Source organism: Centropristis striata, chromosome 9 (genome assembly GCF_030273125.1).
Source record: "Centropristis striata isolate RG_2023a ecotype Rhode Island chromosome 9, C.striata_1.0, whole genome shotgun sequence".
NCBI lineage: Eukaryota > Metazoa > Chordata > Actinopteri > Perciformes > Serranidae > Centropristis > Centropristis striata.
The window spans coordinates 21800019-21825124 of NC_081525.1; the positions used below are offsets into that span (position 1 = coordinate 21800019).

At 40.0% G+C, this 25106-nt stretch overlaps 1 protein-coding gene across 2 annotated transcripts in view; it reads right to left on the reverse strand.

Moving 5' to 3' along the window:
- Positions 1-9743: 9743 nt before the first annotated feature.
- The window catches only part of syde2 (synapse defective 1, Rho GTPase, homolog 2 (C. elegans)), a 60577-nt gene continuing 45214 nt past the window's right edge, over positions 9744-25106 (reverse strand). For both annotated transcript variants that reach the window (XM_059341229.1, XM_059341227.1), the window contains exons 6-8: positions 22910-23091; positions 20561-20792; positions 9744-14264 (exon numbers count right to left, since the gene is read on the reverse strand). In XM_059341229.1, coding sequence (XP_059197212.1) covers positions 13561-14264; positions 20561-20792; positions 22910-23091 — 1118 coding nt within the window. In that variant the 3' untranslated portion in view covers positions 9744-13560. The remainder of the gene's footprint in view (positions 14265-20560; positions 20793-22909; positions 23092-25106) is intronic.

Below are 25106 nucleotides of genomic sequence, written 5' to 3' on the forward strand. Positions count from 1 at the left end.
TTTATTGCCAGGTTTTCACAGTGTGTCTAAGATGCCTCAAAAGGAAAGAGAGAGAGGATTGAGAGAGCAGATGAACAAGAGCAATGGTTGAATGTTAGGAAAGAGAGAGTGAGAGAGAAGAAAACTGAAGATGGCAAGAGATGGAAAAACCGAGTTTTTCCCATCAACAGAAGTGAGCTGTGGTCGACTTCACTTTGGCCATGACTCATTCACGTGGACGGTCCTGTCACGGAGTGAAGGGGGTGGAGGAGGGTGAAGAATGGGCTGATGTGAGGGTGCACAGAGGCAGGCGTCCATATGGCCCCTGAGGCACCAACAAGGCTGGGTGACAAAAGGGGCCTCTGCTCTCCAGTCGTCCCCTCCTCAAACCTCTCTGGGAATTCTGTTTTGCAGTCCCTCTCTCCTCTGCGGAGCCTCTCACTTTCTCCCAGGCCAGCTCAGGAATGTGCCTTCTACAAACCAACACACACATACACACACACACACACACGCACGGGGAGCATCTTCACCCTCGCTGGTCAGCTATTATTGTAATGGCTGATGCAAAGAATGCTGTGCGATTGAGTAAGCTTGCGTGTAACGTAAACGTGCCATTTGAAGTTCTGCAGAGACATTTGCAGGTTAAGCTCTGCTGCTTAGCACTCACACTTCTTTAATGTTTTGGACAAAGGGCGAGTTGATTTCTTCATCTAAGTCCAAGAGATTTCCCATACATAACAAGAAATATTTAACTAAGGGGGGTGTCTGTATAGGATGGATTGCCTGCAGTCCAGTTTTTATCACCAATTCTTTAAAGTTTTCAAGCCAATCCTGGGAAACAATGTGAGCAGGTGCTGGGCAGGAGGGGCTGTAAATCTGGCCTGGCGAATTAAGCCATTGCCTTGGCATTGTTCTGGCTGGCCTCTTAGCTGCTCCTGCTGGGGAGGGTGTGGGGTGGGGTGGAGCGAGGGTCTGCTGCCTAAATCTCCCAACATGGGGGCACCCAGCACATTTCACACATCCACCCCAGCTGCAGACAGAGAGATACACATCATCACAGGTCCTGCAGGAAAAAGAAACAGGTGGTTGCCTTTGAAAAAATGAATCTTCAGACTTTTTCTAATTATTTTCCTGTCTGTCAGAAAAGCACATTTGCATCTAGTTAAAAAACAAACTAATTTGTCTGATCATCTTCCTTGAACCTCAAAGCAGCCTGCTGAGTTGCTAAAATTCTCCCCAGTTAAATCATCAGGCTACGTTTCATCGCTGTTAACCGTGAAAGCTGTTTCTCTTTAAACCTCTGAGATGCTGGTGGTAAGTTTCATTAGTTGACCCTTGACCTCATAAGAGATCAGGTGACCAGGGCACTGCTGAAGAATGTTCCCTCTTGACTCCTTTTCATTTTCTAATTTTAAAGCTCTCAACAGTTTGGATTCTTGTCATTTTTATCAGCCCCAAGCCCAACGTAACGTCCATGAGTTTGTGTGAGTCCGTTTGTGTTTTTGAGATAGAAAGTGTGTGCATGTGTATATATCCTGTGTGCAAAGAAAATATGTACTAAGGTACAGTACAGTTTGACAGAAATTAACTTGTTGCTTTACATGTTTTGCACAGAGAGCAAACTCAGGTTTAACCATTCATTTATATTTCATACTGTCATTGTTTGTATGTTCTTTTGCAGAGTACTTCTTAAACTCTTCTACAAAAAATAAAGTTTGTTATTCTGAGTAAGGACTCACTCTCAGGCAGCAGATTCTCACTGAGCCCCGCTGTGCCAGGCAGCATGAAAAAGAAGGATTTCCAGTGAGGAAATATTCACAGTATTTCTACAGGAGGAATTCAGGTTCAGGTGTACATTGAAAAGTTTTTCAAACAGTATCTTGGCATAAACCCAAAGCAGGATGCAGTCTCTTCTAAGTGGGATCTGTCATCTACAGTAAACTATCCATCTTTCAAAGCAAACAAATGGAAGACCCTTAAGGCAAACTGTCGTTTTTTCACAAAATGTCATCAGTGATGACAACAGATAAACAGATAGTCACTGAAAGATTGTGTAAACCGAAGCAAAGTTTGTACATAACTTTATTTCTGTAAAAAAAATTGTGAATTGAGTATATTTTGGAAGACATTTTTGCTAGAAGAAATTGTTTCACTTTTTGAGAAGTGCGCCTATTTTAGCCCTGTATCGTAAATTCATTCTCAAAAACATTTTCTTCCAAATAACGTTTCTTTTTTACCTTTTTAAAAGAAGTTTGAACCGATGTTCATGTCCCGTGTGAAATCAAAAGTCAACATTGATTTGTTTTTTCTTACATAAGTTGGTAACCTCTGTACGTAATTGAAGAAACTTTGTTTTTTTAACCCAAACCATGACTTTTCCTTAAACCCAACCAAGTGGTTTTGTTTGAATTAACAACATTAACCATGTGTTTGAAACTGCCACTGTAATCAGGGAGAAAATTAGTTATCTCAAAACACTATTGTGAATGCACTTGGTGACATGGTGGTTAATTTGCTTTCTTGCGAGAGCTAACGCGGAAACTGAGTCAAAAATAGTCCAACACATAATTCCTTTGTGGTTTTTACACTTTATAATTTGCAGGGTTTGAATAGTATGTTATTTCGTGATCTTTAGAATTGCTAGGAGCTGAATTTGCTTTGACTAGCTTTGGACGGAGGCAGGCTAGCTGATTCCCTATGTTTCTGGTCTCTGTGCTAAGCTAAGCTAACCAGCTGCTGGCTGTACATTCATGTTTATCTTACAGACATGAAAGTGGTATTGTACTTCTCATCAAACTCAGCAAGAAATTGAATAAGCGTATTCCCTCAAATGTGGAGCTATTTTTCTAAGAAAGGCGGCTGTCGTATTCAGTATTCAGCATCAAGGAGACTTCTCAAGCAGCAGGCAAACTAAGTTTTCCTGCTGACAGCCGGGGAGTGCTCTGCTGACAGGAGGCAGGCGATAGCATACACTAAAATACCAACTGTGTCACTCCACTTCCTCTGCGGAGAACAAAGTTATCACCGCGCCTCATTTCAGCATGATGTTACAGGCTGGTTGGAGGATGAATCACTACAAAAGGTGTGCCACCTGCGAGCTTATCAAACCACGGAGGCCCAAATCTTCTCATTGAGTCCGACCGCAGCTGCTGTCAAGGCCTCTTTTCAGTCTCACCTTTCACATTTTTCTCTCCCATCAAGCGGAGCAAGCCCTCACCCTCATCCTGTCCTCACGCTGAAAGGAGATTGCTCTCGTCTGGAGGAGCAGGAGGGGGAGAGGTGATGAGCAGCTTACTTCTAGGAGGGATTAGCCTTATTAAAATGAAATAGTCTAGTCCTGAGTGACAGAGCAATGGAGGTGGAGGAGGGAAGGAGCAGGGAGGACAGAGGAGAGGGCCTACGTTGTGTGAGGCCCGGCCCCTGAGGATCTGAAGCACCGCTCCTCTGTGTTCTCCTTCCCTCCATTCTTCACTTTCACCTCTCACTCTCTCCTCATCTTCTCCCCCTCTTTCCTCTGGTCTGCTCTCTCATCATCACCGCGGTCCAGAACAGGCGCATCTGTCAGCGGTGCGTCAAGAGATCTGCCCCGAGGCCCTCAGATGAGCTGCCAAGTACAGGGGCTGAACTGTAGGGGAACAAAGGAGCCCCAAGAACCCACATCAGCAAGGCTGGGACCTTGGTAAAATGTGTTTAATAGCCCCCCTTTTGAAGGGCACTGCATGTATGGAATGTGTGCCCAGGGTCACAGCGTAAAGGTTCCCAGCAATTACGCAGGCTTAGCTCGCCTGTGTTTATAAGGAGTGAATGGGTAGTATGTATTGGAGAACATTTACCGACCTGAGCCTCTCAGAACACGTCCAATGAAAGATGTACAAAAGGACTGAACAAGCCGAATACGACTTTGTAATTTGTACCTAATGACATATACACTGTGGTAATCCTTGTTATGCGCATAAATCCATGATTGAATCAGAAGACCAGGTGCACACCATGTTTGTGTCATGTGCCGAGCCTGAATGAATCACATACAACTCATGTTGGCCTGAGATATTTTTCTTACTCTGGAGATAACAAAGACTGGGTTCGTAGTTCATCAGCATCTCAACTTTTGTCATTACTATTTAATTTGTTGTCCAAAACTGTTTCAGTTCAGTTGCTTCCACAACAAACGGAAAAGGCAAACTGCTGCTGTCCTTCTTATGGAAGTGTGTCCAGCTCACTGCATACAGGTAGATGTGGAGCAACTCGCATTAGGGCAGAAGAGGAAGTTGTGAGGAACGAGTAGTTCAAAAGCTACAAATAAACTCCTGCATACTGTCTATCTTGCAAAAAATATACAGATTCGCTGTTAGCGACCTGTCAATCAAAGGTAAAAAAAAAATCTATTTTCTTCAAAATGGGACCATTACATACACAGTTAACATCATATTGAAGGCGACTTGAATCTAGCGATTGAGATCATAATGTTGCCACGAGGTAATAAATCAAGTGGGAAGTCGTCTAATTTTTTATTTAGATAGATAGGACCGGAGTTCTTTTGCAACCACCGTTGGCGTTGCCTGTGGGAATTTTGAAAGAATGCAGCCTTAAGGCACTTCTGGGTTTGCTTCACTGCTCGGGAGGTTGCTGCCTGGTTCTGAAACAGGCAGAGCAAACAGTGTTAACCTGCAGGGGAACCAAGGGTGACTTCTTCACACACACAGGGACTCACATGTACAAACATGCACTCAAGGCCAGACCAGCCACCACAACAAAGAACAATGCTCAGATTTAAAACACACAGTGGGAGCATGGCTTCATTCATTACCTCACTATATCTTTTCAAAGCAATAGTTGTTATTCTGCTATAATAACACTCTGTAATAACTCTGTCGTTTACAGAGCCTGAAAGGCCCCAGAGGCTAAACCTCATTCTCAAAAAAAAATTTTTTGCGGGTTGAGGATGTTTGCTTGCAGCCCCAATTTGTGCATATTTTCTTTGGTATATTAGTATGCTTGAGGCCAGAAATATTGGTCTCAAATGTTCCCATTTAATTAGCATGATCCAAGTCCACCATCAAAATACCAGCAGCACAACTTACAGACCTTTAAACTTGACAGTCTTAAGTAGCTGCAAAGGCCAATCAGCTGCTGAGAGGAAGCAGGTGTTCTCAATCGGCTCGTAAACAATCAATTGTGACTAAAACATTTTTTTTAAAGATCTCCAAGTGTTTCTGAATAAACACATAGAAAATATATGCATTTTATTTAACATGCATGTCTTAAATGCCAAATATTCACATATTATTTTACACCTTTTCACCTTTTGGATGTGAAATAAATGGATCCTGTATTTCTTATCTAAAGAGCCGACTTGATCTCTGTCAGTGTTTGGGTGTTTTGAGACTGTTCACCTTGACTACACACACATCTGATACCAGTTCTTGGTAAACCATTTCTCATTTCTTCTTGGTAAACATTTCCACATCCCTGATGGTTTAGTTTACACAAAGCAAAATATACATAGCATGTACAGATTACTGTCCTTGTTTCCTCTGGATGTGATTACTGCAACAGACTGCATGTTGTTTCTCTCAAATACAGTTGTTAAACAAAATAAGTCATTTGATCTTGATACCACCAACTGCTTTGCTTTAATGTCACATGGATGACTTTAAATGTCTGCTATGACGTCTCATTACTCAGCAGGTAAGCTGATTAAAAGTCAAATCACCCCAAACCTTTGGTTTTCATTGTCCCGGTTAACATGAAACTTCAGCAGAAATTCTGAAACAAAGACTGTGTGTTTTTGTGGTTGGCTGGTTGACTTGCAGCCATGATGCTGACTCAAAGGTCAGCAGAGATTTATGCTGGGCTAAATCTAAGAGTTTTATTGGAGTCACAGCGCGCTCCCGTCATCTCGATCGTTAAGTGTAAGGTAGTAATCTGCTTCATATCAGTCTTTTCCTAGTTGTGGGTTTACGATCATATCAAACGTGTTTGATATGATCGCAAGTTGCAGTGACGTAACACAACCAACAACCAATAGATGAGCGGGGGAAAGGTCCCCAGTTCCAGACGGGCCAGTAAAACCCACTTCGAAAGGAAAAAGTAACATCACATAATGTTAGTAAGCTCAGTCCTAAATTAAAAAAATATAGATATGTCATATATTTACGGCCACGATTTGAGGGCGCTGTTTCTTAGTAGAGAGAACAGTAAGGAGACCCAGTTAAAATGTATAAATAAATGGAGGCATATACATAAATAAGTTATAAATAATCGATAATTAATGTATAATTAACTAAATGAAAGTTGAAAGAGCTGATAAATATAAATATTCAATTTAACACGTTATAATTAAATAGGACATAAATGTATATCATGAATTCATTTCTAAATTTTCCTTTTCTTCCTTATATCTATTTTTGCTGTAAAATAGTCAACTTTTCATGTCAGAAAAACAGAAACCCTTTTTCAGCTTTGTGAGGGGGCATTTTGTGGCGTCTTCTCTTCTTTTTGTTGTTGTTTTTTTTTCCCAACACAAACCACTGCACACACTAGAGCAGCTGGAGCCAAAAGCTGCTTTTCCTCCATTTTGTAAGTTTTTACTAAAAGCATGATGGGGGAAAAAATGCATGGTGGGTAAAAAATGCTAAAAGAATCTAGCTGTAGTCTTGAAAATAGTGACCCTGAAAGATTCACAGTCTTTGTAGAATCTCAGTCTGAGACTAGGCTGGGACTAAAAGCTCTAAACACTTGTCTTTAGATGTGAGCAGGTGTGAGCTGATAGTCTTCCAGGAGTCTTTCCAAATCTTTTTAAAGTCTTCTGGTGTATAGGTAGCATAAGTGAACAGGGGAGAGAAGAAGAAGAAGAAGAAGAAGAGGACGGGTCTGGTTTCACATGCAGGTGGCTGTCAAGGATGTTTACCTGAAGACATACATATCTCTTGTTGCTCCCAAATTAGAACTGAACAAAAGTTTAGTTTACTCCAGACAGACGGCCTGATATTAAGTGGCGACCTTGACTATCCAAACAGGCTCCGCTGTTATTATGTCTACCTCTGTCGTCATATGGGATTTCACTCTTGCTTTCATTGGGGCTGAGAGAACAGCTTTGCAAGTCAAGCATGTTTGAAGTACTTTTAATACTTAATACTTTTTCCAAATGTCTTTTGTCTGAACCATAGACTGTAAATAATATATGAATTAATGTAATAAAAAATTGGACTTAGCCACTGTGACGTCACCCGTTATTTTGTGAACTGCCCGTTAGAAGCATGGAGTTCAGCGTTACACTTGTCGCCATCTTGTTTTTGGAAACGGGGAGCAGACCATATCTAGACTGGGGAGGAGCGAGAGGGATCTGACAACACTGACTACATGCCTCTCTACACCTCAACCTGACTGATTCATGTTAGCATTAACTGGGATGTTAGTTTTGGCTAGCAAAAAAACAAACACAAATGTATGTTACTTACCTCAGAAAAATGAACTGCGACTCATTGGAGTGTCTATTAGACCAACCAAACGCTGAACAAGACATTTTTAATGAAGAAAATGTTCAAATAAACTGTCATTAAGTGAAAATACAGTGTGAAAGGGTCAAAGTTATGAGATCAAACTGGTAAACGTCCTTTTAATAAATAGTGACATCACAACCATAGTGAAGTCTTGATGGCTCGTTTAAAGGCTTCTGAATACAGGCTGTGTGCATTTTTTCATGGACTGAGTGGTGATAGCCTGGAAAACAGTCAGAGCTCATGTTTTATTTGCTCTGGAGGAAGCATCTGCTCACTCTCCCAATCGGACTGATTTATACCTGCTGGGCCAATCACAACTATTTATCTTCTCTAAAGCAGGTTTGATAGGACTGACGTCCAGCGCAACTCACAACACTCAGCTCAAACTGTCAAACTAGGAAGTGCTAATCAAAAATCAGTCAAAATTCTGTTACTGTGTGGCTACATTTAAGTGTTCTGATTAGCTGTAATTTGAGAAAGTTTGTGACCAGGCTGTTAGTTTTTGTTTCTTAAAAATGGACAAAACAGCCCCCGAACGTTCATTCATCACTCTGCACTATGACACACGCATCAATGATAAGATTTGATTTCTTTGCTCTGATTGGTTGTAAGTCTTTTTCAGAGTCATTGTGGTCTGCACCCGTTGATAATGCCACTTGGAAATCAAAAAATGAACTGAGAGGTTCCAGACTTATACGGATCTGTGAGTTTGTGCGTTTTAATACTTTCACAGTATTTATATAGCACGAAGATATGGAAATCTAACTTTTATGGGACCTTTAGAGATGGAATTTCAAATATTACAGTGAGTGAATCGTTTTTCATCATGAAAAGTCCCCCCAAACAACTTTTCTACTGACAGGGACATTATAATATATGTTTAAAATTATATATATGACACAGACTGTCACTTAAATATTTTGTCTCCAACCTCACAAAATTCCAGCTCAATGTTTATGAGGGTTTAATGCAGATAGATGATTTTTCCTGACTCCGGTGGGCGGATATAAAAACAGGGCTTCAGGGTGCAGGCAGGTATGTGTACATTCTGTACCCTACAGCTTTCTCATACCTGTTGAAGGCAGCTATAAAAAACATGATATGAACCAACAGTAGTGACATCAAACGAGGCTTAAAACCATTTAGTGCTGAAAGGCCCGCGGCTGCTCTGACTTCTCATGCTAGTTGCCAGAGATATGTATCGCCTCAGCTGGAGACATTTGGGTGCAGTTTTCATGGTCCTGAGTTTAGATCTAATATTGGGAAAACTGTTACAGCGCAATGTGCTACCTGTGGTACACACTGTTCTAAGTTTAGGATAATTGCATACATCTTACAACTGCTCCTGGTGATGTTTTTTTCTGGAGCCACAGTGAAAGTGCAGCCTTCCAGCAGCAGATTTTACTGGACGGCTAAATGCAGCTGCATCCTGGGAATGTCCCTGAAGCTGGAAGTCGTTCTGGGAGATTCCCACAAGCCAACAAGGGCAATTCCCCGACTTATTTATCTGTTCTCTGCTCAGGCTGGGTTACAATGCTCCCACAGCACAGAGATGAATCTACAAAAAAAAACACAAAAAAAAAACCGAGTCCAGTTTCCTGAAGAGAAGGTCAATGGTTTTTCAATAAAACAAAGACTGTACTTAGAATGGTTTGGGGAACTGTGGCTGCAGTGTCAAGTCATTTCAACAAGAGTGATATGATTTCTGGGCCACAAGCAGAACCACGTGTTTTTATAAAAGGTTATCATAACAAAGTTTTTTATGAATGAATTCCCGGCTTGTTCATGTGCGTAGGAGTGAGAGGAAGTTAAATGTGCACTAAAAAAAGTATTATTCTGACTGTGCAAACCCAGATATTTTTGGTATTTCTTTTAGGACAGAAATATTTTTTTCTCTCTTTACACAGCTGCATAATCAGATCTATAAAATGCTTCTCTTTAAGTCAAGTGACTTTTAATGAGCGTCTAATTCTGGGTAATATTGCAACTTAAACCTGTTGGAAAATGTACTATTAATGTGGTAAATATGAGATGACGAAAATGTTAAGGAGATGACAGCTCAATTACAGCTAAATCGAATGATGCCGTCTGTATCTATGCCAAAAAAAGACTCCAGTCCACATGTGAATGTAAAATAATATACTTTATTATGACCATACATTTCTCAGGATCAATACAAAGCACTTTTCTGTTTAGTGATTTCCTTTCCATGTGATATTTTCTCTCCAAAGGACAAAGAGGACAAGGCAGAAAGATTAACGCTCTAATGTGACACACATGTGAGAGAGAGGTGAGAAGATGGGAGCTGAAAGAGAAAGGAAGAACTGTGAATCCACAGCTACACAATCACATCACTCTGAAGGCTTCCTAAAAAAACCCATCTCAGTCAAACTGGATCTTTGAAGTGTTTGCAGGCAGAAATCAACATCTGAAGAATTCCCACTTTAAAAGGATCATCCAAATGTTGCTCTGCATGTTGGTTTCTGTACAGTAAATGAGGCTGCGGCTGTTTTTGTTGTTGCCCGGGCAAACAGATGGTTTGAAAGGAACCCTGCTGAAACTCTCTTTCACCAGACTGGCTCAGACTGACAGCAGCGGCCACAGCTTCACCACGATGAAGCAGCAGGACTGTGAACAGACACCATGCATGCAGGAGGGAGGGGTGTGGAACGAGAGTAAAAAAATAAAATGGAAAATATATAAATAAAATGCAACCTCTAAATGGATGTCCAAACCCAATCTCATGTCTATTCATACAACTGTGACATGGTTTCACAACTGAAATTCTCTTATGGTTTTATCATATTTTTTCCATTTGTTTAAAGAGAAATTTAGATTTTTAATACAACTTTAAATTACATTTGAGATGCAAATTTATGGAAGAGGATATAAATGTTGAAGGAGAGCAATTATATGCACATTACGTAGGTGCAGAGCTGTGAGAAACAGCATCTATTAGTTTGCATGATGTATAAATAAGGGTTTGTTGTGGTTGTTAGTGTGCATGCAGAGGAAATAATAATTCTAAATATACTGTATATTTCTAAAGATATATTTTGGAAGTGTTCCAAACCAAATCACTGTCTGCCTTTAAGTCCTCTGGAGAGAAGCTTTCTACTGGAGGAACAGGGTGACGAACAAACAAGCATACATTACAAAATAAGTCTTTTTACACATAAATATCAAATACAAAGGCAGATGAGAAAGAGCCTTGTTTATGTCAGTAAAGCTTTTGACCATGCAACGTTCAGTACCTTTAAAAAACAAAACACCAATAATCATGAACACAGTTTAGTCCACCAGAGACACAAAACAATGTCAAATATATACACAATACAATAAAAATAACAATATCACTTCTTTCTGCAAGAGCACGATTTTTCTCATATATTTTACAGCTAGAGTTGTACCATTAGTCCAGCACATTAACATGTGTACAGGTAGCTTGAAGGGAGGAAAAGCGACTACTGCTACAACACTACGAGGTCATCAGAAGTATTTAAATACGCCATTGAAATAGAAGCTGTAAAAATAATATACTCCGAATACATTTATATAATTATATACATATAGGTTAAATACTGATCATTCTGAATCCCTGGATTGCTGAAAACGTCCTTTGTCGATTTAGGCAGCTAGCTAAGTCGTACTAACTGAAGCCTTTCCGCCAACAGTTTCCTCTGCTGCTCTGAAAGTTGTGCTTCACATTTTGGCTGCGGCTATTTCACAGGTTTTGCCAAAAAAGCAGGGAGAAGCAGAAAAGTGACTGGTTGGTGGATTTAAAAGGAACAGTTTGACATCTTGAGGAAATGTTTTTAACACATTTGCTTTTTTTGCAGAGAGGTTAAAGTTTTTTGATGAATTAGCTAACATTAGCGTAGCATATAGAGCATAAGCAGGCTAGCCATTTCCCCCTGCTTCTAGTCTAAATGCTAAGCTAAGCTAAAATCTTTCAGCTCTTGCTTAATATTTAGCAAACACAAGAGTGGTCTTCTTCAGAAGCCCCATTCTCCCAAAAAGCTCTTGTATGTCATATTTTGATAAACTTGCTTGCAAAATAATGATTTAGTATCTTAAGGAAGCATAAGGCATTCACATGAGAAAAAAATATTTGCCCTGTTTTTCTTAAATAATCACATAATTATCTCATTAATTTAGAGAGGACACAGAAGGCCTTTCATGCAACATATATCTACTCTTGCATTAAATGAATTCATAAAAACAAGAGCAATTTTTTTTTCAATAAAAACTTTTACATAATTCAATTTTAAAAAATCTTGCTAATTCAGAAAAATATAGTTTTTTCTCCATTGAATACATTACAATTTGTCAAATATTATGACTTTAATAATGAATATCTCTAAAAAAGAGCAATGTTTTCAAAATGAGTTTGTATTTTTTGAGAAAATGTCTAATTATTTTGAGATGATAAGCCTTTTATTTAATGCGTAACTCATTAATTATAACAGCATAAAGGATCTTTTCTTCATCCTCATAAAGCTTAGTTTTCATCTTATTTGTTGCTGTTACCGGTGGTAACAGGCTTCCATAATCTTCTCCTCTAACTCTCGGCAAGAAAGTGAAAAAGCAAATCTCCCAAGACGTTAAACTATTCTCTTAAGCCTTAAGTGAATATGATGCCACATGAAACACAATTTCTCTGTTTTTAGTTGCCTGCTTAAGATCAAATACATTTCAACTGTACAGCTTTCTGTGAACAGAGATAAGTTATTAAGTTATACCGTGTATCCAATTCTGACAGGTGTGAGTGTGCCTGTACCTGGGTGTCTGAACATGTCACAGAATGCAGAGCGTAAAGAAATTTCAAGCCATATTCTTTCATATTTATCTCAAAGAGGAGGTTTCAGTGGCGGCTGTTTCTCAACTCAACTCAGTCCACAGTCCGTATTATTTACTGCATGAACTATAATGACAATCTACCCTACTGCCTGCCTCATAAGTGCATTATTGTTGTACAACATTTAGTGTTTCATACCTCAATAGAAAAGCTCTCTGCTGCCTTAAAAAAGGAAATCCACCCTCAAACACAACGCACACATATTCCTGTTGTGATCTTGGTTAGTATTACTAAACACAGTGTTTTACATGCTAAGAAATACACAGTAGAAGCTCAAAACTTTCAATTCAGCTGTTGAGACTAGTGCTCTGGTCAACAAATCATCGAAACATATTTCCTCCAATGCCAAACGTGATAGACGTCTCGACTTGGCCTTGACTGTATAACCGACTTGGTTTTGCTTTGTTTTTTTGGCACATTTTTCATTAATCTAATTACCTTATTACATATTTTAGTTGGAAACCAATTCTTAATTGAAAGGCCTAATGCATCCCAGATGTTTCCGACCACTGCATAGATGTGGAAGTGTCCAAAAGTCCAAATGCTGCTTCCTGAAGCCTGCCAACAAAATACTTATGTTGGAGACTCTGGAAGAATGTGGGATATTTTGATCAATTTTAAAAAGCGTTTGTCAGTAACTTTGCACTAAAATTGTTGCCAACACTATCAAGGCTTAAAAGCTTGAGTGAGTAGAAGGCCATAGTACCCAGGATGGATTCGTACCTGTTAAAAAAGACGTTTTTGATATAAAACGACTCGTCCAGATTATCCTGTTAGTTTCCAACACTGTATCAGGATCACAGGAGGGGGTGCATTCTATTTCAGGGTGGATTTTCCTCTTGACGTACCACCTTCACACAATTAAGGCACCTTTTAAACCCCTGAGGGGTCAATGGGTTCTTCTAATAAGAAGAGAAGCAACAATAACAACATGGAACATAGAACCGGACTGGAACAACATAAAGTAAGACAGCCGACAAAAATAAAAAGGAAAATAAAAACATTACGGAATGTCTATGGGTAAGGTACAAACGCCAGAAGTGCCCCGTTGCATTTCTTCTCATCTCATTCTTTCGATTTTTTTTACAGCAGCACCGCGCCAACATCGCAGGATCTCCATGAAACACTGTGGATGTATCCTGAAGCACCTTGATCAGTTAAAGAAGGTCTTCTCCAAACCCTGTCAGGCTTCATGAGTGTGTGAGTAGATATGAGTGTGAGTCAGTATCCGACGTTGAGCTTGTTCTTGTTGAGCTCTCTCTCCAGGTTTCCTATCAGAGTGTCGATACTCTCCTGCAGGTCTCTCAGGTTGACCCTGTTGCTCAGCACGGGGCTGATGTCCTGGATCTTCATGTAAGCCTGGTAGGTGTGCTCTTTGGGCAGACGAGGAGGCAGGATGTGGTCGCACACCCTCTCCTCCTCCTTGTCCTCTAATGGCTGCCCATTGCCTGAACTATCACTCTCTACTTGCTTCTCCTCCTCCTCTTCCTCCTTTTCCTCCTCGTTCACCAGCTCCTCTCTCTGAGGCGGCTCCTGCTCAGCAGGATCAAACGCAGGGCTCGTGACCGCCTGCCCTCTATCTTCCTCTGCGTCCTCTGGCTTCTCCTGCGCCTCCTCACCTGCCTCCATATCCTCACAGGGCACATCAGCATAGTCCGCCTCCTCCTTGTTGGGAGGCAGCTGAATTTCACAGGGAAAGTAGCTCTCGCCGCAGCCGCTCCAGTCGCCGGCGTATCGGTTGCTCGGGCTGTCCAGGCGTCCCGGTTTGGGCCGCAGAACGCCCGCCATCTCCGCTTCAGAGAGGTTCAGGACCTGGGGGCGCTCTTTTCTCCGCCGTATAGGAGGAGCTGACAGCAGGTCAGATGATGCCAAAGCTGTAGAGGCTGCAGGGGGCTGGGAGGATGACCGGCCGAGTGGGTCTACAACTGGAGACAGGAGGAAAAGAGACAAGAGACAGGCAGAGTTAATTGAATGTATCGAGTCCATATGAATTAATTCTTAAAAAACTGGTTTGAAATTTTGGGAAATATGCTAGTTAAATGAGAAGAGTAAGGGCCACTCTGAAGGTAAATACAGATTAGCAGCACCTGTACCTTAGCTTAGCATAGAGCCTGGAAACTGGGGCGACAGCTAGAGGTCCTATTAGGTCGATTTTATCTACCTTTGAAAAGGATATTTCCCAAAATGACAAAATATTGTTTAATGGAATACTTTATCCCCGAAATGACCATTTGCATAGCAATTCACCCCATTTTACCTTGAATTTGTGATTTTTTTCTCATATGCCTCCACAGTGAATGAAGAATCCAAAGTGGGAAAAACATTTCTGATGAATTGTGGTAAACGTGGGCTGCATTAAACAATATCCATCCGTTTACAAACTCTCACGCAGTATAATCCAATCGCATTCAACCAGACATATCTCGTATTTCCCAAACACATGCATTTTTCTGGAAAACTCGCTTTTTAAACACTTGCATAAACAGTTGTGTGAAAGTATTTTAGTAATGTTTGAACAAAAATGCATGTGTTTTGGAGGGACTGGGCATGTGACTTTGATTATACTGCACAAGTTTGTCAACAAATGTTTTGATATAATTTTGCTGTTGTTAATTGTGACCCCTGTTTATTCAATTCATCAAGGCTATTCTCAGATCTTGGATTCTTCATTCACTGTGGAGGCCTGGCAAAGTGAACAATTGATGTACAGATGATTATTTTTTGGGGTAAAGTATTAATTTAAAGGGTTAGTTCACCTAAATTACAAAAAGGAAACAATATTCTCATATAACCCTAGCAGCATCTAGCCATGCAGATATTTTGGGTGTTTTTGCTAGTTTTGAGATATCTGTCTATGATCATTCTGCTACCAAAATGTTCATAGGGACTATTTATTTGGTAGAAAGTAGTTTCATTGAATACTGTTCAATAGAGATGGGAATTTTGAAACCTGCCAACTCGAGCATTTATAACGTTAACGATCAATTAATTGATTAATGGCTATTCATGGGCAAAATAAAAGATATATATACAGTACTATGCAAAAGTTTGCTTTGATAACTGACACTTTTATTTTGAAAGGGCGAAAAGACTTTCTGTCGATTGTAAAACTAACTCAAGTGAGGTGATACTGTAAAGATAACGTCAAGGAGTTCAATGTTTTATGTTTTAGCCCCCGAAGAGGTATGAGGTTAGTTTTCACAGTAATCTTTATAAAAGCATATTTAAATGTGTTTTGTGCTTAAATAAGTTTTGGATAAAATTAAACCTCATTCATGCTAGCAAGGTTTGATACAGTAAGCTAGTTTTGCTAAATTTAATATTCTTGTATTTCTGTGTGTTTTATAATTATTACAACTTTCACACTGTAGCTTTATCCAACTTAATTCTCAGCTCATTGACTTATTCACGTACGGCTGCAGTACTGGCGGCTCGGCCGTGTTTCATTGGCTGCAGTCATAGATAAAACTAAAATTAAAAAATACACAGATCAACCAAATTCTTAACTACCATTAATCTATCATAAATGTATTATTCCCATCCCTACTGTTCACAGTGAGGTCAACAGATCATCCTGACATTTTTTTCAATGCTTTGAGTGCCACAAACAAAATTCCAGATATCTCAAAACAGCACAAAACCAAAACTGTCTGCAGAGCAAGATATCACTAAATGTCAGCAACAACAACATTTGAAAAATCTTTTTTTTGTTGTTGTTGTTGTTTGAACTGACCCCTTATGGTAACTTCATGGTCAAACTGACATTTGAAAACATGGCGTTAAAAAAAAGCAAGCAATTTTTTGGAAACACAAGTGAGAATACAGGTACCTGAAGAAGAACGATATCTGGATAATCCAGCATTAAAGTGATATAAATATACACACACACCTTGCCAAAACACTGTGAACATGCCATGCTGTGCTCAAAGTCAAACACATGCTGAAGTCACACCACCACACTCTGTGACTCTGATGCCATCCTTCTGTACTATTTTGTTATCAACTGTTGACTAAACCAAACTTAAAAATTAACTATCTGAAAGCCTGTTTGGACACTATGAAAGAATCATCTGACTGTGTCACGAAAGGGAACAGCGAGCACTCCAACACAACCAGCATGGTCCGGTTACCTGTCTGTCTTTATCTGTGTGTACCTACACTTGTTGACACCGCTAGCTCTCCCTTACTGGATTGGAAAGGAACAAAAAAAAAAAAACGGTTAAAAGTTATGGCTATAAGCCACGTACAAAAGGTAGAACATAAACAGAACTGATGTTTTTTCTAGTCTTGACGGGAATGAAGAATCCTTCAAATATTATCTTTACAAAGAGTTATGACTTATGACCTTGTTGACTGCATTTCATTCATCAGGAGTTGCTGGTGCAGTATTTATGTGCAGTGGTTGCATGCCTTGCAACTCTCCTGAGGCTAAAGACTCGAGCAATTATCACCTAAAACAAACAGAGATTATCCTCCTTTAAGAGACAACGTGTTATTTAATTTCAGACATGATTCACTGATGACACAATTAAAGTTATTAGCTGTCAGCAGAGAAAATTAAGGCAGGAAGCAGACAAACATGCTGCTCTAAGTGTTACCCAGGCCTAGTAATGCTTTTTAAGATTAAGCACTTTTCAAACACTTTCAAGGTATCTTAATTGAATATTTCCACATTTCACACATAACATTTTCCTTTATACCCACAGCAATAAATGTACATTTTGCTTTTGGTTTTTAACCAGCTCTACAACTTTGATTTTATGTTTTTTTTAAACAGTCTTTTGATTATTTAATCACGCTGAATTGCAATTGGATCAATAAAAAAGGGCCTATCCACAGTTTTAAAACATATTATACTTCAGATTAATGATTACATGCCCTTAAATGAAAATTGTAATATGTTCCGTCAGATTACTCAAGTGACATGCTCTAAATACGTCTCACTGAGCCCATTTGTCTTGGTCTTATATTTCTAAAAACATGTTCCTCCTCTTGTGTCTCCTCTGCCACTGTCGATAAATTGTTGCACATTTTATAAAAATCTGTAAAATATGTACTTCATTCTCGCTGTCCCATGATTTGGATCAGCTGAGTGTTATCCTATTTCCCATGCTACATGTCAGGTTTCATAAAAATCTGTCCCATAGTTTTTCCATAAACTTGAAACTCTTAGGTGGAGGTAATAAACAAGTCCCTTCAACTAATCGATTCTAACTGTATACAGAATACCAAAAATTTAAACTGTAACTGTAACGCAATAGTTACTCATATCTATATTTAATATTTTAATATGTAATCCTGTTACTCCCAGACACTGCTTATCTAGCCATGAATGCTGAGTAAGCATGAGTAAAAACTTTTTCTAACAAACATGATGACGGTTTAATTTTAAATATTAAAGTTTTTTCGGTTACATGAGTGATTGTGTAGAGTATATTCGAGATTATTCCTAACCGTGAAAACTGTTCAAATTGAGATTTTTTTTTTAATTTTCAAGACTTTGCATGAACTCTGGTTATTAGAGGCATAATGTGCTTTGTGTTCTGATGTTCTGCCTTATCCCTGCACACAAGCACAATAACAAAAGGCTAATACTGTTGTACAAACAAAGCCAGACACACACAGACATTCTTCTCTTCTGTCTGTCTAACAATCTGCTCACATCTATTCACACACACAGTTAGCAAACCACATAATTCACACTGAAGACTCACTAAGACATGTGCTCCTGCTCTCTCACACCACCTGTACACAGTGTCTTGAGAGTCAGATGCTTTTGCACTTGCCCAAAGACATGCACACTTGAGGCCTGAGCAACAATGCCCTGGAGGGCTGGGTATGTGTGTGTGAGAGGCGTGAAGAGGCAGCTGAAAATATCCCATAATGATTGTGAAATGTTAGGGTGAAGCTTCAGGGGCTGAGGGCTAAGGTTAAGCCTGGAATGTCTTTAATTATAGTCCAGGCGTCCTACACTCTGAGCTGGGGAAGCAGACAGAATGGAGATGTCACTAAACAAAGGCTTGAACCTGGACTGAGAGCTTTGTCAAGGTTATTACAGGTCATTATGGACCTAGCTGGGTGACATCAGCTGCAGACAGGCTTCTACTGAAGATTATTTTCTGCAGACAACTTGACCCCATCTACCGCCTTTTATTGTCTGCACGTCTGCTCCGTCCTCTAGAAGAAAAATATCTTTGCACTTTTTTGTTTGTGTTTTAAAATTCCACTTGTACTTCACCAGGCTACCTGCAATTATGGGATTCATACATGCTGACTTATTCCGCTGCTAGTTTTCCCTAAGCGTGTTTCTTCCACAGATGATGTAAAGGCGGGTGGAGGGTGCTCAACTTTACACAGAACTGGTTCGACGTGGGAGTGCAGTTAATTCAGATGCCAGACACAGTGTCAGTTCTTCTTCAGACATCAATCAGCAGATCTGGTAAAAGCTGCAGGTTACATGGAAGAGCTCTAAGGAATTTAAATCTTTCAGGGGTAAAGTCTGTTCAAAGTGATGTTGAGAGAACTTAAGAAAAAAAAAGTTCAAAAAAGCATGCACGTAAATTTTGAAAAATAATGAGAAAACTTGAAAGAAAACCACTCCACTCTAAAAAAAAAAACAGCTTTCTTTCAATTACTGGTACAGAAAGCTGGCTGAAAGTGGGATTGATCGTGCATATTTCAAACTCCTCACCATTATAAAAATGTTTATAATGAACATAGGAAAATGTTGTTGTTTTTATCTGAGATTAGAACCAAGCAGCTACATCCATTGCTGATGAGTGAAACCAATGCATAAGTGCTTTTAACCTACATTCTATCTAATTGCCAGCAGGGGGCAACTCCACTGGTTGCAAAAAGAAGTCCGTTTGCATGTAAGTCAATAGGAATATGACCCACCTTGGCACCTTCACTTGATTTATTACCTCAGTAAACATTCTCACAATGAGTTTATGGTCTCACTTGTTAGTTTGAAGTCAATTCAACATGATGTTTATTTTGTAAATCATAGAGTTGGAGCAGGGCTATTGTATGATTGACAGGTTTCTAACTGCAGTGCACTGTGTCTTTTCATCTTAGAACTCTTACCCTACTTCCCTTGTGTTTTCACTTTATCAAAGTTTATTGTGACATTTTGGTCACCTTGAAAATGTCTTGTTCAGCGTTTGGTTGGACAAAAAGACACTAATCATGCGAGTTAGATAGCTAATTACGTAGCATCATTCTGGCTTCTGGTCTGTTCTGCACATGTACCAGTTGCATGAAAACAATACGCAGACAGCTAAAAAACAAGATGGTGACGGCCGAACTTGAGACATCAAAGCAGCTGTCCACAAACCATGGGTGATGTCACAATGACTACATCCACTATTCTTATAAAGTCAATGGTTAGAACACTATTACTAAAGTAATGAGGTTATGTCCTAATAGCAGAAAATTTTTACACTCTTTTCAAACTGTGTGTAGGTAAAGCACACTGTTTAATTTTGTAATGTTCTGTTTAGTTTTCCACAGTAGCTGAGACTGTAACTGCACTCAGCAGCAACTGAACGGCTCACACATTAGATTAGAGACGCCTTGAACACGAGACTTTAAAAATGAAACACCTAAGGTTAAGAAGAAAAATCAAATTAGTTACTGTGACTAATACAAATATTCCACCGCCTGCAGCTCTTCTTCATCATTCTCGCCTCCCTCCTGAATAATCTTTGGGCTCCTTCATATCTCACGCTGAGCAGACAGCTGCAGCTGGCAGTGAGCAGCTGTGCAGGCAGACAGATGACCTGTGTCTGAGTGAAGCTGGTACTGGGGATCTGTCCTTGGTTGGTGATTTATCTTAAGACAGGGTGCCACGCCTCAAAAGTTTGGTTTACACTGGGGCTTACTGGCTCAGCTCTGATTGGCTCTGATTGGCTCAGACTGCCGTGATGAAGCACTCTGTGGAGAGTTTCATCCCAGCAGATGGTGACCAATGGCTATCAGCTGTACTTGTGCCACTGGTGGATAACCTCAAGGATCAAAGCAGCCTGTAACAGCTCTTTGTAGAGCTAAACCGCAGAGCTGGCACTGATTTAGAGCAGACACAGTAAGAAACTGGTATATACATACAGACTTACTGATGTATATCACCTATTTGGAAGAAAAAATCTGTTTCAAATCAAAATAACTTGTCGAACTGCTTCTAACATGGGAGAAACATCATTTAATCACAAATGTGTCTCACCTGGCCAGAGCTGCAGCAGGTAGTGCAGGACTTCGATGTGTTTTTTGAAGTGCAGCGCGCTGGCAAGCTCCTCCGAATCTATGAAGACTCGGTTGGTGTGGCAGGACGCATCCTGACGCTGGCTGAGCAGCACCGGGCCGAAACACACTGCCAGGTTCTGACACGTCATCTTGTTCACTTCCTGGCATGACGCTACCAACTTCAGGTGGTCAAGGAGCTTATGTAGTGTCATCTGATGCACACACACACACACACACACACACACACACACACAAAGACATGTTATTATTATGATTAGTAGTTATAGTAGTACCACTTATAGCTGCAGAGCAACACTGCAAAATATACTTCATTGAGCCATTTTTGGCAGTTAAAAGCTACATTTCTTGCAAGAAATGGAGAGATTTTAGGAAACAAGGCAGTATTTTAAGTTGATGTTACTCCCTCTGACAGAGTTACATTTGCTATGGTTGTAACTGAGAAAATCATTTTGTTTTTAATGCTGCATGAGCAAGAAATTGCAGAACTGAAAAATATGTTTGAGGTTGTATTGTTATTGTTAAATAACAGTGGAAAAGGTGTAGAGAAAATTATACTGGTGCATGCGCACGGACTACTCACCACCACTAATATCCCCTGATGAGGTTAAACTGTAGTGATCTGTAACATTATCGTCATGACCGTTATTATCTGTGCCACAATGAGCCCTTTCACAACCACTTCTGTGACACTATTCTAGCACTATGATGGCTGTCCCGTTCAGACCTGGCATTAACATGCGTCTTTGGTGATCTTATCATAACTGGACAACTCTAAGTACAGGTGTGAATGCGCCAGTTGAGATCCGATTCCTCAGACCACATTTGGAGATGCTCTGAGCAGCATATGGCCACATTCTTTCAACAGTGTGTACACTAATGTTTCCTGACCTCCTGTTCCTAAGTACTGACTCATTCTGATTGTGGCCATGACATTGAAAATAGAGTGGTTCAAACATCTTGAGCGATTTGGTTTGCTTGGAACCCGCCAAGGAAGAAGACCCAGTCGGTATTATTTCAATTTCGCATGGGTGCATTGCTGCATCCCACCAGTTAAAAATAACACATTTGGTCTTTGCAGGCAGAAAGGATGTGCATGTGTATTTGCTTATGGAGCAGGAAGTGAGATCAAACCAAACATGATCACTAGAGAAACATGTGGAGATCCATTCTGACGCCAGGTGTTTCCTTAGGTCGCTTTCACATATGAAGTCTGGTGGACTCGATTTGGTCTGGTTTCACACTGTGAATTATCAAGCCACCAAGCATTGTAACACATGTCACACTGTTGATGCTGTCCTTTGACAGAATATGTGCGGGAAAGAGTCACAGATATTTGTATTGTACACAGATATGTATTGTTGGCAGAGTAATTCATATTTATGCGGCATTGAACCACTGTGCGATTGAATCCATTAGCCACCATTCTGTTGATAAATAATTTGAAGACTTCTTTGATTTTGTGTAATACCACAAGCAACTGTGTTATGTGATTGTCTGACTAAATTTTGACAAGGGCCTTTATTTCATCATTAGGCTACATCTGTCAAGACATTTTTCAGGCCTGTTTCTGTGAATTCGTCAATTTCCGCTCAAATGCAAGCCAGAATTCTCTGTGTTTTGGGTCTGACTGCATTCTCACCTGCAGAGAACCGAACTCTGATGTAAAGCTGCATTTCAATAAATTAGAATATCATAGAAAAGTTTATTTTTGTTAGTAATTAAATTAAAAAAGTGGAAATAACACATTATATAGATCCATTACACACAGAATGAAACATTTCATGTCTTAATTTATTTAATTTCTTCTAATTATAATGATTATGGCTTGTATTTAATGAAGACGTAAAATTCAGTGTCTCAATTTTTTTTATATATTACAAAAGACCAATTTTAAAAAATGTGTTTAATATAGAAATGTTGGCCTCTAAACAGTATGTCCATGTTATATGTACTCAATACTTGGTTGGGGCTATTTGACTTGAACTACTGGAAATGGACTTTTCCATGATATTCTAATGTATTGAGATGCACCTGTACTTGGAAGCGAACCAAGACCTCCATGTTTTGCTGGACCAGAGATTGTTCTTTGGTCCGCACGTGAGTTCATTTGAGCATTCACACCAGCAAAAACCAAATGCAATATCTGACAAAACACACCAGAGTTCGTTTCAAGCAGACCAAACAGCTCAGGTGTGAAAGCCCCCATAGAGCTGTCCACTTGTGATCGGATCACCCAAGACGTATGTTAATGCCGGGTGTGATCAGGCCCTGAGAGCCAGGAAGGAAGTTTACAGTTTGTCTTCCTCACCCTCTCCACGTCTGGCAGGTTGTCCAGCAGGCTGACGGTGTGCTCCGTGTCGGCCTGGTCGTTCTCGCAGCCCGCTGCTCCTATCCGCAGAGGCCTCGTGGCCATGGACTCTAGCACTGCCTCATACAGCTGCTTAGTGATCAGGGGGTAGGGCAGCTCTCGCAGGTAGTCCTTCAGCACTCCTGCAAAGTTGGAGACAGAAAGAATAGAGCATCAGGAAATCTGCTGCAGCAAGATAGTTAATGGATGTTGAATTTTTCAGTGAATAACAGTTCAGCACAGCTGAGGGTCACTGAGTTTTCCCACAGCTTTAATACCTGATAAATCACTAACAATATATCTTTATGAAGTGTTGTCATTTGGAAATAAAAAGCTTTTATTTTCCCTCTCTTTCAAACTGCTGAACCTGGCGTACTCTCTTGGCTGCAAATTGAGGTCCCATTGTTTCGGCAGGTGATCCTGTGGCGTCTGCTGAGATGCCTGATTCGAGTCGGGTGGGACTCTGCAGCCAAGAAGTGTCGGGGTGGGGGGTGGAGGTGGAGGTGGAGGGGGGAGCGGTGTCTGTGACGGCGGGTTCACACCTGTGACTTCAGCCTCCCGTAGTTCAGACAAAAGCTACGGGGAAAACATGAAACCCACGCTGTCTGTCTCCACTAAGCCCCTGAAATATCGCTGGCATGTCTTTTCATCAAAGGCAAAGGGGGGGGGGGAGAATAAATACGGGAATAAGAAAGGCTCTTGGCAGTGTGACAGCTCTTTGTGGTGAGTGTCTGCTCTCTTTCCCTCTGCATGAAGCTGGATCAGTTTTCAGAGATGGCTGGAGGCTGTGTAATCAGCAATATTGGTTATGCTCCAAAGTAATACACACGAATGTCTATAAAGAGTAACATTATATTATATAATTTTTACTTACTGTCACTACGATGACAAAATTACCAGCAAATAATGCGCACTGTTGATCAGTATTCAGAAGTGCAAAAGGACACACTTGACCAATCATTTTTCCCAAATTGAACTTATTTTGTTTTGTTTGTTCACAAAAAGATTTGACAGATGTGGGCCAATTTATGACAGGAAATTAGCTACAAATGGAGTGACGCCTGTGAGCCAGTTCAAGAAGATAACCTGAGCTGAAAACATTAAACATGGAATATTTTACTCAACATATGCACGAATTAGCAATGCAACATGGTACAAAAGTAACGTGCTGCGGTACGAAAGTAAAAACAAAATTGCAAGAGTCCATGCAAGGTGATCTGCTGATCAGCACCTGCAGGACACGCTGACAATAAATCATGTGGATATGTCAAACTGTCTTGGTGTTTAACCTGGAAAGCTGCTTTTTTAGTTTTTTTAGTATAAAACATGACAATAGTAAAGGATGTTCCTTTTTGTCCCTCTGCAGCAACAAGACACTTTTTTTCTTTTCCCAAAACATTTATTCTCCACTGAGATGTTAGAGGCCACTTGTGCAAACAAGATTATTATATAATGCCTTGGCTCTGTTCAGGTTTTGTGTATTTGACATCATTGCGCTATAATGCTGCAGAGCATCAGGTTGCTTTACTGTTCTACTACAGATCTGCTTGTGGACAATGTCTGCTGGCTGCAAATGTTTGTTCTTTGTTTCTTTCCCTATTTCTGTGCAATTGTAAATTAAGTTCTGTGTAAACATTATGATGCATCCATGCTGTTGATCTATGCAGTGGTGAGGTATGAATATTCAGATTTTAGTGTAAGGCATGATGAGATTATGGTTTTGTGCTTTGGGTTGTCACACCGTTTTGGGGTTTTTCTTATTGTCATTGAAAACGTAACAGAACATGATTGTATATCAGCTTGAGGCATGTGATCATTATAAAATCACATGGTAAATATATTAAATGTCTCATGGAAAATACAGTAATCTCCACAAATGCAGCTACATTCTAGAGAAATATTTAATTGAAAAAAAGCTGGTTTATGCAAATTTTTCTGTCCTTACTTCTAAACAGCTGCATTTTTCTTCCTATAGCTTACAGCTGAGCTCATTGTTATCTTAGCTTATACCCATTCACTGGGTATGTTCATGATGATCAACATAATGTTTGATAGGATAATTGTCCGCCCCAAGCCACAAGTATATGTTATTTTAACATAGGCAGTATTGTATGTATCTGCTGCAGAGCCAACATGCCAATCTAGTGAAAAGCTGGGT